This window comes from Callospermophilus lateralis, chromosome 11 (assembly GCF_048772815.1).
Source record: "Callospermophilus lateralis isolate mCalLat2 chromosome 11, mCalLat2.hap1, whole genome shotgun sequence".
NCBI classification, from domain to species: Eukaryota; Metazoa; Chordata; class Mammalia; order Rodentia; family Sciuridae; genus Callospermophilus; species Callospermophilus lateralis.
Window position 1 is genome coordinate 449,126 of NC_135315.1, and position 14,420 is coordinate 463,545.

Consider the following 14,420-nt stretch of genomic DNA (forward strand, 5'->3'; position numbering starts at 1 on the left):
AGTGACAGCAGAACTTTGTGGTGTGTGAATTATAATGCTATTTAAAGACCATATCTTAGAAAGATGATGCACAGAGTAAGCTGGGGGCGGGGATCAGGAGGCACGGAGGGCTGCAGGCTTCCCGTGGACAGATGAGCAAGATGGCGGGCAGGGCAGATCCCAAGCCAAGGAGGCGGCAGGATGGGGTGTTACACGACAGATTTGTTCCACAGAATCTGCTTCTACCTCACACCAGCCTCCACGTAGCCTGGGCTGACCTGTTTTATTTTATTTTATTTTTTTTTATTTTATTTTTTTTTTTAAAGAGAGAGAGAGACAGAGAGAGAGGGAGAGAGAGAATTTTAACATTTATTTTTCTTAGTTTTCGGTGGACATAACATCTTTGTTTGTATGTGGTGCTGAGGATCGAACCCAGGCTGCACTCATGCCAGGCGAGCGTGCTACCGCTTGAGCCACATCCCCAGCCCTTTTTTTTTTTTTTTTAAATTTTAATATTTATTTTTCAGTTTTCGGCGGACACAACATCTTTGTTTGTACGTGGTGCTGAGGATGGAACCCGGGCCGCTCGCATGCCAGGCGAGCGCGCTACCGCTTGAGCCACATCCCCAGCCCTGGGCTGACCTGTTTTAGAAGCTGGCCTCTGGTAGGTCTGGCCAAAGGGGATCCCAGAAGTTGGAAAGGAGGGTGAGGTTGGGGGCCTGCTCCCCCACCTCCTGCCAACAAGGCCCCGGGGCTCGCCCCGAGAGCTGGGTGCTGCACTGCTCCTGCTGTCCTCACCCTCCCACCTCTGTCAAGCCCTCTTGGGAGGAGAACAGCCTGGGGGCCTGACCAGCCTGGCCAGGCCCTGTGCCAAGGCATCCAGACAGCCTTGGAAGGGATGGAGGGTGCCACTGCTGGAGCAGGGAACGTGTCACAGGGCAATTCATCAAGATGACAGTAAGCTTCAGGGTGCAAGGTCAGCTTCAGCTTTTCACTTTCCTCTGTGGAGTCTGGTACTCTGGCAGTGTCACACAAGGCTGTGCTTCTTTTTTTTTTTTTTTTTTGGTACCGGGGATTGAACTCAGGGCATTTAACCACTGAGCCACACCGCCAGCCCTATTTTGTATTTTATTTAGAGACAGAGTCTTACTGAGTTGCTTAGCATCTCTGCTTTTTGCTGAGGCTGGCTTTGAACTTGCGATCCTCCTGCCTCTGTCTCCTGAGCCGGTGGGTTTATAGGCATGTGCCACCGCGCCCAGCAAGGTTGTGCTTCTTGATGAAACACTCCCACTCTCGGTAGGAAATACCAGCACCCAGAGAGGAGACCTGAGGGTCCAGGGCAGGCACTTGGGGCAGCAACCCTCCCCTGGACGCCTTACCCCAGTGATGTTTGTGGCTGCTTTAGAGATAAACCCCTCCCAGGTCCAGCCTCACCGAGGAGCCTAGGTGTTAGTGTCTAGAGCTAGCTCTCTCAAAACTGCAAGTGTTGACACTCTGCTTTGCAAGGACCAGAGGCGGCAGCTGACAGGACATCATCCGCCATCTCAACCCAGCAGTACTTCACTTGGGGAAGCCTGTCCCAGACAGTGCGTCCGTCTTTCATGGAATGGAATAATACTCAAGAAGCAACTCCAGGTAGACCCAGTACCTCTGTACCTAAAGTCTTTATGACTTTGGCAACCTTTTAGGAAAAGAAAAAGTGGTATGTGTGTGCACTATGTGCGTTACATAGATAATAGTGAATACAAAATCAGGTACAAAAGCAGACGTTTTAGGAGGAGTAATTGCCACAAATGGCAGTTTAAAAAGCTGACACCATCACAGAATCGAAAACACCACTCCACCCTTATCAGCCCACCACACACCCGGAGGTGTCCTCCCCACACCCACTGGCGGCCTCTCCCAAGGCAGCACTGCCACTGTCCAAGGAGCGAAGGCCATCTCCTGTGGGGGGCCCAGGTGTCCTTTCTGCTCACGGCTAGGGAAGTGCTGGGCTCGCTGTTTGACACAGGAATGATACCCAGGCCACAAGCATCGTGGATACCCAGAGGCCCCTGCCCAGCCACCAAGGGATGCTCTTGGAGGGAGGGGTCTGGGTATCGTCCTGCACAGGCAACAATGTCTCTGGACACAGTCGTCAGCTTCCCCAGGCTCATAGCAATCAAGCGGCTCGTGGCAAATGGTGGCCCAGGAACCACCAGGTTAGAAACTGACCACCACAAATGCCTCAAGGTCACAGTCCTCTCTTCCTGTGGCCACCAGCAGCTGCTCCCCTGACCCAACCACATGATTCCTTTCGTCCTCCTGTTTTCCAGATCTCACAGGTGGACAACAGTGGACAGGGGGCACCACCTGTCAGGTGCCACGGACAGTTCTCAGGCTGCTCCTTCCTGTATCAAGCTCTGTGCTGTACTTTACTTGAACAAAAAAATAAAAACTGGGGCTGAAGTTGTAGCTCAACTGTAGAGAGCTTGTCTCCTACATGTGAGGCACTGGGTGCGATTCCCAGCACCCCATATAAATAAGCAAATAAAATAAAGGTCCATCAACAAATAAAAAATATTTTTAAATAAATAAATAAATAATAAAAACTATTCTAAGAAACAACAGGTGTACCCATTTATGGTCAAAACATAGTACAAACCACAGGACAGAGGCTGAACCACAACAGTGGCAAGTATGTAGTCTCATGAACCAGTGAGACCACTGGAGTTTATTTAGATTTTCAGGCAAAGGGTTTGTTAGTGTCAATGACATTCATGAAATACTTCATCACTATGATACTGAAGTGGGAAAAATATTAGTTCAATGCTCATTTTATAAGTTTAGCAAAGAATGACAACTTGGCAAGACTGTAGAAAATGACATAGATGGGTAATAACAGGAGGGAGGGATTCGTGACTACTAAATTTACCCGTTTCACCCTATGGCTGGCAACTTGGCCCCTCCCAGAACTAATTCCCAGACCTGCTCAGTCTGCAGTTAGGTCCAGAGGAAATGCATAAAGAAAAGGAAATGTGCTTGATTGGGGAATTGATGGCCACTATAAGGTTCTAGGAAGCTGGCTTCGTGTCTGGACTCAGGTCTTACCCATCATGAAGCACCATCAGCTCAGAGGTGTTCCTGGACAGGAAAGCAGATGGGTGGACACACTGGTTCTGTCCCTGCATGCTCACATGGTCACGCACGGTTCCCTGCCATTGGCCCAGTGCCCTCAGCTTCAGAGGTCCCTGTTCCAGTTGCTAGCGTGGCCTCATCAGTCATGATGTCTGGCCCCATTCAGCTTAGGGCAACACCTTTCCTGACATCACGTACTATTCAAGGCTTGGACACAGGCCACATGGAAAACAGGAAGTTGCACGAGTAAGTGGCCATAGAGAAAGAAATGGCTCCTCAGAAGGAAAGCCAGCTCACTTGACCAGATTCCGCATGATGTTCAGGGAGGACCCTCTGTACCCTGATCCAAAATGGTTCCAGTGGTTCAGGTAGTGGAAGAGCTGATACAACTGCAGGCGCTGCTCAAATCCAGGGACCTTGGGGATCTTGCTGTGGTAGGCAGAGTAAAAGGAGCCACTGAAGCCCCCAAACATGCCGGCTATTGCCAGCTCATACTCGGAGTGGCCATAGAAAGAAGCTGGGTCGAAAATAATGGGCCCAGAGGAATCTTCTGCTACGTTCCCTCCCCAGAGGTCTCCATGGAGCAAGGCAGGGACAATCTCCAGGTTGCGGAACAGGTCAGGGATCTTCAGCTGCAGGGAGACAGAGCCTCAGCTACATGCAGAGGGGAGCAGATGTTTCCTAAGGGCTGTAGCACATCCCCCAACAGCAGCACCACTCAACAGTGCCTGGATTCAGGGGGTGGACAGGACACTGACAGGCACCTGCCTCCTGTCCAGAACCAGACTCAGGGGGGCTGCACCTGCCTTGGCACTTCTGACATTGGAGCCAAGTGGGACATATTGCTATAGGATGTGTTTGGTTGTGCAGCAAGGGCCCTGCTCACCTGCAGAGCAGACCAGAGCTCAAGTGCCTCCCGGTCCCCAGACTTCTTCTCCACCATGTCCATCTGAGGCTGAATGCGCTGCTGGGCATAGAACATGACCCAGTCCTCCTGCCAGTCATTCACCTGCATGTGTGAAAGCAAAGGAGAAAGCAGAGTTCTTTGGACAATGCCACAAACAAAGAAGCTTGAATGCCCAGAAGTACCGTAAAGTGGAAGAGGCTGCACACATGGCATGTGAACAGGGTCACCACCTGGAGCTGAAGAGCTAAGGGTGGCTGGGCAGCACGAGGTCTCAGAGACAGGCTGAGACCTCAGGTCCTTTCCTAGGAGCAGCGGGAAGCAGGGAATGCAGTAGGGTCCACTCTGTAGCCTTCCAAGACTGAAGAGCACAGGAACATTTTCTTCTGATTATACTTACTGAACACAGAGGCCAGAGCCAGCTGACCTGCCCTGATCCCATTGCTTAATTCTAACCATCTGCCAAGCCATAGATGACCCCTCTCCAGAGAGTGATAATGAGAAAAGTCATGTAGAGCCCTGTACAAGAAGAGGACCCCCAAGAGAGCTGTCCTGGCCATAGGTGCTTGCCCCTGGGGGAAGAGAGACAGACACACAGTAGTACAGCACCACACAAAGCAGGACATGCTGAGCAGAGGGCACCACACACACGAGAACACAGAGGGGCACGTGCACCCAGGGCAGGGCACCACACGCACAAGCAGACAGCAGGCACATGCACCCAGAAGCACTGAGCACGGGTGCATGGAGAATCACAGGAAGAGGGCAAGGCGCAGAGCTGGCTAACTCGCGCCCTGAAACTGAGGCACCAGAAAGCACTGCTCAAGGCTCTGAGCTAGCTGTCCAGACAACCTCCTAGGACATTCCCCCAGGAAACCCCTGGAAGTTTCCAGCTTCTTCAGTGCCCCCCCGCAAAGAGCCACTCTGCCTATTCTCTGAAAGCAGAGCTGCCATCCTTTCTAACCCACATCTGCTGGGCATCAGTAGAACGCCCCAGGCTGAAAGTCCCAGGGAGCCAACCCTAGTCCATCACTGAAGGGTACAGTCCCTGGCATCCACAGAAACTGGATCCGGGAACCCCATACAAAATCCTTACATAGAATGCTGCAGTGTTTGCATAACTGACGCACATACCCTCCAAGTACTTTAAATCATCTCCAGACTACTTGTACACGTTGAACAATGTGAATCTATGGAAATGGTTGCCATACTGCATTACTTATGGAATAATGGCAAGAAAAACCTGTATGCGTTTAGTACAAGACAGATATATATATGTTTTAACATTTCAATCTACAGTGGGTTTGAATACCTGGACGCAGAACCTGTGGATATGGATGGCTGAATATTTATTTAAAATAAAACATTTATAATTTTGCTGATTTTTACCCAGTTGAAATCCAGCATCCTAACTTACTGGTTCTTCTCTGCTTCTCTGTGCTTACCTAGCATGTAAGGTGGGTGAACCCATGTCAACTTCCTAGGAATCAGCCAAGAAAACAGGGGTGAGGCTTGTAAAACCTCATAAGAAAGGGCAAGGGGGGCTGGGGATGTGGCTCAAGCGGTAGCGCACTGGCCTGGCATGCGCGGGGCGCTGGGTTTGATCCTCAGCACCACATACAAATGAAAGAAAGATGTTGTGTCCATCGAAAACTAAAAAATAAATATTAAAAAAAGAAAAAAAGGGCAAAGGTGCTCCCCCACTGTGCCTAATCTGACTGTGTGCTCACCTGGGGAAGGTATCCACAGCAGGTCACCACATCAAACCCAAACTTGCCCACGAAGGGCCGTTCCGCCTGCCCACCTCCTTTCCCTTGCAAGAAGAGGAAAGAAAGAAAGATGACTGGTTAGATCCCTTGCTCCAAGAGACCCCAGGCTCTGCTCAGAGCTGACCTGTGAATGACCTCAGCATGCCCTTCCCGCCTTGGGTCTTCACCCAACAAACAGGGGTCTTATGGCTGCCGACCCTCAGGTCACTCAGAACAGAGACTATTTCCACGGATTTAAGGTCCAGAAGCTGTACCAGAGGATACATGGAAAGGGGGACAACAGAATCCCAAAAAAAAGGTGATGCTCCTGAGTAAAAAGCTACCTCATAATCCATCAGGAAAGGATATTTTCAGTGGCCAACACAGTGCCACTTTTGACAAACTACTGTGCTTTAAAATGGCCTCAACCCTGTGCAGCTCCCCAAATTCAAAGAAAATCCCAATGGACTGAACTCTGTACTTGAGGGAAACAGGAAACGCAGTCTCACAGGGCTCCTGAGTGGATGCTGGGGGGCGGGGGCGGGCGGAGGGGACCCGTCGGGGATGCTCATACAGCATGTTGTGGGTTATCTGCTTTCTTATCGTCAGCTGCTGTCCAACAGAGTCAACACGGCTAACTGTGGATCACCAACAGGCAGAAGTTGGAAAAATCCCCTCAGTGCTAACAGGGCACCAAGCTCTGGACAGGTCAAATGGAAATGTTCTCACTCTGACACTCAGGAGTGACTGCACTTGTGAGAAAAGACACTGTGCCCGAAGGACTCACTCTGCAGAAAGGCAGAGAGACTGCAAGTCTGTCTGTGGGGGTGTGGCGGTCTCTGGTGACCACGTGACATGGCCCGCTAAGTGCCCTCCCAGTGCTCACACACTGCACTCATGTGGCCTAGGGCTGTGGCATCAGCTCACGCTCCAGCACAGCCTATCCCCAAGCCTGTAGGGCTGAATGCGCTCCTCTGGGCAGGGCTCCTCAGGGCCCCTCAGCCTTACCCACTGTGCCAGCCTCCTTCAGGAATGTCTCCCCAAGTTTCTTGTTATCAAGGTGTAAATCTGCGAGCTGGGCTCCAAGCTTTGCAGCATGACTGTGAAACCAAAAGACAGAAAACAGATGACAAACAGGAGACATGCCTGTCTGAAAGGCCTAGGGCACATAAAGTAGGACAGAAAGCCCCTTTCTGTCAGAACCAAGGGAGATGAAGGGCTGCACCTGATGGTCTCTCCCACCTTATCTGACATGGCACTGGGTCCACTGCCAGCCCCTCACTTGGAGAGTCCTCTCCTTGGCCTTTGACTTTCAAAGAGTACTACCACTCATACTGCAGAACCGTCACGTGGTGGAGTCATGGATTCTTAGTCACATCCCTCAAACAAACTAGAGGATGAAAGACCCACAGAGCCTTTCCTTTCCTTTTTTTGGCAACGGCACTGGGGATTGAACCCAGGGGCACTCTACCACTGACTATATCCCTAGCTCTTTCTATCATTTATTTAGGCACAGGGTCTTACTGATTTGCTTAGGGACTTGCTAAGGCTGACCTCAAACTTGCCTCAGCCTCCTGAGTCTCTGGGACTCAACTCAAGCCTCTACTTTTAAGGAGAAGGGATGGTGTCCAGACAGACCTGCTTAAATACCGCATGTCCAGATGCTCCATCACCAGCATGCTCCCACCTCCCGGGGCACCGAGCACCTTGATGGGCTTGGGCACTTTCACAGTGTCCGTTTTCAGAATGGCAGTTAAACTTGACATCTCACCTTCAAACATTCTTTTGGCCTGTCAGAAAGACAATGGAGGACGGGAAGAGGAGAGAAAAGAGGCAGAGGTCACCCTGGAAAGGTTCCAGGTAGACAGGTTTTCTTCTGGCATTCCCAGTGCTGGACCAAGGACTATACCCATGGAAGGCTTTTCCAAAGCACGTGTCAACAGTGGCATGAATGCTCAAGCTGTACAGGAAAGAAAGGGCTTGAACTTTCCAGAACTGGACCACAGATTTATTCTGTGACTGAAACCAAAAGGACTGGAGAGAGGAGAGGGGAAGGCTGCTCCCTTCCCTGAGCACTGGGCCCAGAGCTGGACTGTGCACATGTGGCAGAGGCCGCCCTGAACAGGAGCTGTGCACACACCTCTAAGTCCTGAGTAAAGAGGTACTGGACTGGTGCTACACCCTGCAATGCAACTGGACAAGAAAGGCGCAGCTCTGGGAGTGGGTGTCACAAGATGGTGTTGAATGCCGCCCACCTGTTTGTTGTAATCCTACCCTTTGGCCCTTTCTTGGATAGAATGGTCCATGGATCAGCTCCAGTTAATAAAACCCAGGTTCCAGGTGTGCCCCCTCTTCTTTCTTGCCTGCCTTGTCCCCCGTGGGAGCTGTGGCTGAGGAGTCGTCACTGAACCCAAAGAAAAAGGTACTTTCTGTGTCTGTGTCTTTATTCAGTCAGCCCAAATTCACCTGGCGTACCCTGATTTAGTCACATGTCCCCGCATACATGGGTTCTTTCATTACCCTCAAATAGCATCTCAGCCACAGTCCTGTTCCACAGGGAGGAGGCAGGTGGCCAGGAACCTGGGGCCGCTTTCATTAAATGGACCACCAAGTTCTATGCCACCTGCTACCAGGCACTGCAAACGGCTCATCTCCACCACTCCCACCTCAGTCTCAGGACTACAGGGACCACCCTCCACTGGGTCTCCCTGCTCACAACACAGCATGATTCCTCTTTAAGGCAAATCGGACCCTGGTAACACAAGCCTGCAACCCTCTGGCTTCCTGCCCACTTTCCACCTTTTTCTGGGGCATGTGCACCCACACATACCCCTTGAGGCTCTGGGATTCTTTCAGTTCCTTACCTTCTGCAGCCTGAAAGCCCCACAGTAATGCCACCTCGTGTAACACACTATCCCCACCTCTTTTGCCATATCAGTTTCTTCCTAGTCACCCTTCAGATTCCAACTTGACATTTGTTTCAGTTGACCAAAGAAATGTTCCCTAACTTCCCATTCTAGGTAATTCTTCTTTGGTTTTTTTAAAATACTTTTTTAGTTGTAGATGGACACATTATCTTTATTTTTATTTCTTTATTTTTATGTGGTGCTGAGGGCCTCACACGTGCAAGGCAAGCACTCTACCACTAAGTTACAACCCCAAGCCAAATTCCTCCCTTGTAAAATACTCTCTTTATTTGAATTTGGAGAAAGTGTCTCACTAAGTTGCTGAGGCTAGCTTCAAACTTGCGACCCTCCTGCCTCAAACTGACGGATTACAGGCATGGCCACTGTACCCACCTACCCAGCCCTTTAAGGAAAACTGAAACTGAAATATATACTGGGGGGCTGGGGATGTGGCTCAAGCAATAGCGCGCTTGCCTGGCATGCGTGCGGCCCGGGTTCGATCCTCAGCACCACATACAAAGATGTTATGTTCGCCGAAAACTAAAAAATAAATATTAAAAAAAAAATTCTCTCTCTCTCTTTAGGAAAAAAAAAAAAAGAAATATATACAGGAAGGTGTGTGGTTCATCAGTGCCCAACTCAATCACTTCCCACAACACAACCACAGCCCAAAACAAGAGTCCAGATACCTCCATGATCCAGAAACCCTCATCCACCATCCAGTGCTATCCACCCACCCACCAGAAGCAGCCTCTGCCTGAACTTGCACCAAGACTTATTTTGCGTGCTTGGTCATCTTATAGTCACGTGGTCTCTGGGATCCGGCCCCTTTACTCCACACTGCACCCTGTGTGGGTGCAACATCAGTCGGAGCTCATGCTTACTGCGCACAGGGCTCCACTGCTGTGACCACTCCGACTGGTAGTCACCCATTCTACTGGTAATGGACGACCGAGCTTCCATACCAGGGCTATTAGGAACAGTGCTGCCATAGTCTACTTATTCTCATAGTCGCTAACTCTGTGACCTTGGGCAAGTTATTTAAGCTTTCTATGGCCCAGTTTCCTTATCTGAAAAGTGGGGTTAATACTAAACTGCATAGGCTTGCTGCCATAATTAACTGAGTTAGCAGCTAACACTGACATAGTCCATTCTCAATACTTCATCACCTTAGAGAGCCAAAGTCACTGAGCAGGAAGAGCTGTATCCCAGATGGAACTTTTACAACATTCTCTTTAGGAGATAAAGGGGAACAACCAGGCCCTGTCTCCACTTACTAGATATTGGTTGATGCCAGGAGCCATCTGTGAAATGTGCGTGAACCCAATCGGCATGGAAACCATTGGGTAGGAAAGTCTGCTGAGAACTCACAGTGGCACTCCTGCTAGTTTGAGATCACCCAGGACATGTGACATCCTATCTAACTCTGCCACAGGTTCCACATAGCACCAGAGATGGGGTGACCTGCTGGAGCCATATAGCCAGCCACTCAGAGAGGGGTGTGGCTGGCGAATATGCCAATCAACCTGTTTGCTGCAAGTCCCCTGCCACACCAAGAAGCAAGCCTCCTCCTGAGGAAACCTTCTCTCTGTCTTTGATATACCCTCCCATAAATAAAAGCCGGGAGCCATTTTCTAGCAGTTCTGTTCCAGCTCCAATGTAAACTGGCCTTGTACATGTGGGCAAGCGCTCTACCACTGAGCCACAGCCCAGCCTCTCAGACACTCCTCTTTGAACCTAATTCTGGCTCTGTCTCTTATTTCTTTACTAAATATTTCATTTTCTCAGGTGGCTTATCAACTCCTGAGCAGGAAACTGAGAGGCTGGGGTTGTAGCTCAGTGGTAGAGCACTTGTCTCACATGTACAAGGTCCTGGGTTCGCTCCTCAGCACCACATAAAAATTAATAAATAAAATAAAGGTATTGTGTCCAACTACAACTAAAAAGTAAATATTAAGAAAAAAAAAAAAAGAGGAATGTCTGACAGATTCTCCAGTGTAATGGCTGCCCAGTGATACTGGTTATGGAGACTAAGTAATAGATAGATTTCAAAAGATTCAGGGAGAGCCGGGAGTGGTGGTGTGCCTGTAATCCCAGCTACTCGGGAGGCTAAGACAGGAGGATTGCAAGTTCAAAGCCAACCTCAGCAACTTAGTAAGGCACTTAGCAACTCAGTGAGACCCTCTCTCTACATAAAATGCTTTTTTTTGTTGTTTTGTTCTGTTTAAAAAAGGGACTGGGGATGGGGCTCAGTGATTACGTGTCCATGGATTCAATCCTGGTATTTAAAAAAAAAAAAAAAAGATGCAGGGACTGATGAAAGAGGGCCTAGAAACCCAGCTCCTTCACAGAAACACTGTCTGCTACATGCCTAAAGTTCTCAACTAAAGAAAACTGCTACTCATGAGCAGATCAAAGGTAAAATTACATATTAGAACTATCTAACAAAAAACTAGAAGGAAGATTGGCAAAAAGAAAATGGACTTCACTGATGTAGCAAGTAAAGAACCTAAACAAACAGCCACAGAACAGTGTTTAAAAAGCATCTCTGGGGCTGGGGGCGAGGCTCAGTGGTAAAGAACATGCCCAAGGCCCTGGGTTCAATCCCCAGCACCACTAAATAAATAAATTAATTAAATTAAATAAAAGCACTAAGTGTTTCCATTTTAATCAACAGAAAACATTCACTTGCCTTGTAATCAGTTCTGACTGCAAATGCCAGGAGAAGGGGGAATGAGATGTGAAAGGGTGGATACCACAGAAAACAGAACAGAGACACCTGCTGCAGAACATGAGGAGGCAGGACACTGCTACATGAGTACCCATGCTTGGGACAGACCTATGTAACCCTAGGTAAGACTGGAGGGCAGGCTGGTCTGGAGGCTGGGGTGTGAGAACAGAAAGATTTCAGAGTTGAGATCATCTTGCATCCTGGAAAGGAGAACTCCTTTCTGAGAAGAAAATGGAAATAACTTCCAGAATAAATTCTTTTATTTTCTTTTGGTACCAGGGATTGAACCCAAGGATGCTCAACCACTGAGCCATACCCCAGCCCTTTTTTATTTTGAGAAAGGGTCTCACTAAGTTGCTTAGGGCCTCACTAAGTTGTTGAGGCTGGCCTCGAACTTGCAGTCCTTCGGTCTCAGTTTCCGGAGTCTCTGGGGTCACGGGCTTGCGCCACCAGGCCCAGCTCAGAATGAATTCTAGGAGGCAGATAAGCAGCGAGAGAGGATGTGAGGTCTGTGGGACTTAAAGGCAATGCCCGGTCCTGCTCACTCCCTAAAGGACTGGGCGACCCGGCTGCAGCTTAAGGCAGGACGCCCATCTGGAGGAGGGCGGAGTCGCGCTCGCGACCACCCAGGGCCGCCCATCCCTGAAGCTCCTTCAGACCCGCGCGCACACCGGGTCTCCTGAAGGGCACCCCACGGCGGGGAAACCGCCCGGGCCGCACCACGCCGCCGCGCCAGGGTCCCGACCCGGTCCCCGCCCCAGCTCCCCGAGCGACCCGGACCCAGACGCTGCCCCCGAACCGGGACGCGAGCCCGGCCCGGGATCCCCGACCGCGGCCCGAACCCGCACTGCGATCCCGCGCCGGCCCGCGCGCCGGGGCGCCCTACCTCCGACTTGGGGTTCACTTTCACAAACACCCGTCCAATGTCCGTGTCGTAACTCTGGCCCTGGCTGATGCACCCGCCTCCGGAGTGACCCGAGGCCTTGACCGAGCGGCAGCCCAGCTCCCGCTGCAGCAGCTCCTCCATGTCCCGCCGCGCGCCGCCCCGCTCTCGCCCGACTGCGACGCGCGACGGCGGCTGCGCGGAGCCGACCCGGCCCTCGCGGGGATTGGGTGGCGGAGGGCAGGGGGCGGGACTGGACCGCGCAGAACCCGGCGAGGGCCGGGGAGGGCAGGTCCGGGGCGGGGCCGGGAGCAGGTGGGCGCACGGGGATTGGGTGAGAGCCTGGGGGCGGGGCCGGGAGCAGGTGGGCGCACGGGGATTGGGTGAGAGCCTGGGGGCGGGGCCGGGAGCAGGTGGGCGCACGCGGATTGGGTGAGAGCCTGGGGGCGGGGCCGGGAGGGCGGCGGTCGGCCCCGCGCGGCCCGCTGCGCACCTGGACGCCCCCCACTGCGCTGGGCCTGCTACTCCCCTCGGTGCTGTCCGAACTGGCCCCGGAATAGGATGGTCAGAGAGGGTGGAAAGGGAGCCGCCTCTGTCCCACAGGCACTACTGCAGCTGCCGAATTGTGCTGGGAAGGCCGGGCTCTCAAAGGACGGGGTCTCGGTTGTGCCTCTCCCTCCTTGAGGTGCTGCGCGGCCCCACCTCCACCTGCTCTTGACTTTGCCCTTGCCTTGACCTAGCCTTGACCCTGCCACTGGCTGGACCTTCCTTCTTCTGCTCACTGATGCTGCCCCGCCCTGTTGGCCCCTTGACTAGCAATTCCAGATGGGTGACAAAGTGGCCTCCACCAAGGGAAATATCTGAAACGTCCTGAGAGGTTTTCGTAAATTTGCAGGTTGTGTTTTTTGTTTGGCACGAGATTGTCTGATTAGCATGTGTGTCCAGACCTCAGTTCCTTGAGGGTAGGATAGTCTCTTGTTCCTTGTATCGGTCAGGATTCTGCAGAGACACCAGAACAAGCCATGTGTGTAGGTTCTTTGAGGAACTGTGGAAGTGCATCTGCAGTGGTGGCTAGGCAAGCTGGAAGCCCAAGGAAGAGTTGTAGTCGGAGTCCAAAGGTTATCTGCTGGCCGAATTCTTTGCTTCTCAGGAAGTTGAGTTCTGTTAAGGCCTTCAAATGATTAGGTGAGGCCCACCCATATGACAGAGGGCAATCTACTTTACTTCTATCCATTGATTTAAATGTTAATTTCAAGACAAAAAGACAACTTCACAGAAATACACAGTATGATGTTTGACCAAATAACTGAGCACCATTACCCATTCAAGTTGACACAAAATTAACAACCTGGGGTTGAGTTTGGTGGTGCACACCTGTAATCCCAGACTCAGGGATCTGAAGCAGGAGGCTAGTAAGCAAGTTCAAGTCCAGCCTCAGCACTTTAGTGAGTCCTGGTCTCAGTAAAAAGATCTGGGGCCATAGCTGAGTGGTAGAACACCCCTGTGGAACAGTAGTAGTAGAGCAGTCCCTAGTACCACAAAAAATAAAAATAAATGTAATCATCACAGTCCTGTTGTTCTCCAGTACCCAGGATCCCCCCAGCGCAGTGTGCTGTGGGTTTTCCATAGGAATACACTGAAATAATGAGTGGATAAATGAAGCCTTACAGATTGCTTAACCAAACCTTCTGTTGAAAGTGATTAGACATGCTGATTAACGTAGCTGAGTAGAGAAGATCGCAAGGAAAATCAGCCCAATTCTGGGTGCTGGGCCCCTTCCTCAAGGGAAGGTCTAAAACTGCCCTTGCCTTAAGGTCAAGACCTGGTCGCCTTAGAACGAACACCTCTTCTAAATCTGGGCCTCAAAAGAAGGTGAGCTACAGGTGCGTCTGGACGTGGACCCCGGTGGCTTCACTGCGCATCCACCCCACACGGGCTCCCCGCCCCCCACTCTCCCACCGCCTCCCTCCCAGCCCCGCTCTGCCGGCCCCGCATCCCACCACTGCTGCTGGGTCCCTCCTGGTCCCCAGCGCTCCCCAACACTGCTTTCTCCGACTCTGTGCCTGGCGCACACCGTGCTGGCCTTACCCGGTGGCCGGTGGCCGTAAGCAGACGTCCTGCAGGCTAGCCGGCTCTCGTGAGCAGGAACTTG

At 51.4% G+C, this 14,420-nt stretch overlaps 1 protein-coding gene across 2 annotated transcripts; it reads right to left on the reverse strand.

The window, feature by feature from the left end:
- Positions 1-2,652: 2,652 nt before the first annotated feature.
- Positions 2,653-12,434, reverse strand: Fn3krp (fructosamine 3 kinase related protein). Of its 2 annotated transcripts, XM_076869549.2 has the most exons (7): positions 12,272-12,434; positions 9,129-9,194; positions 7,387-7,538; positions 6,757-6,848; positions 5,731-5,813; positions 3,983-4,105; positions 2,653-3,728 (listed from the first exon to the last, which is right to left on the reverse strand). In XM_076869549.2, the coding sequence occupies exons 1-7, from the start codon at positions 12,410-12,412 to the stop codon at positions 3,390-3,392; spliced, it is 996 nt and encodes a 331-aa protein (XP_076725664.1). In that variant the 5' UTR covers positions 12,413-12,434; the 3' UTR covers positions 2,653-3,389. The 2 variants fall into 2 exon arrangements, with proteins under 2 accessions (XP_076725664.1, XP_076725665.1); XM_076869550.2 differs by lacking the exon at positions 9,129-9,194.
- Positions 12,435-14,420: the final 1,986 nt, after the last annotated feature.

Excerpts from the sequence above, each read along its gene's own strand:
- Fn3krp (XM_076869549.2), bottom strand. The coding sequence starts at position 12,412 with ATGGAGGAGCTGCTGCAGCGGGAGCTGGGCTGCCGCTCGGTCAAGGCC. Across the intron at positions 6,849-7,386 it reads GACATGCGGTATTTAAGCAG|TCATGCTGCAAAGCTTGGAG; the intron begins GTCTGTCTGGAC and ends TTGGTTTCACAG. Across the intron at positions 5,814-6,756 it reads GAAGGAGGCTGGCACAGTGG|GGAAAGGAGGTGGGCAGGCG; the intron begins GTAAGGCTGAGG and ends TCTTCTTGCAAG.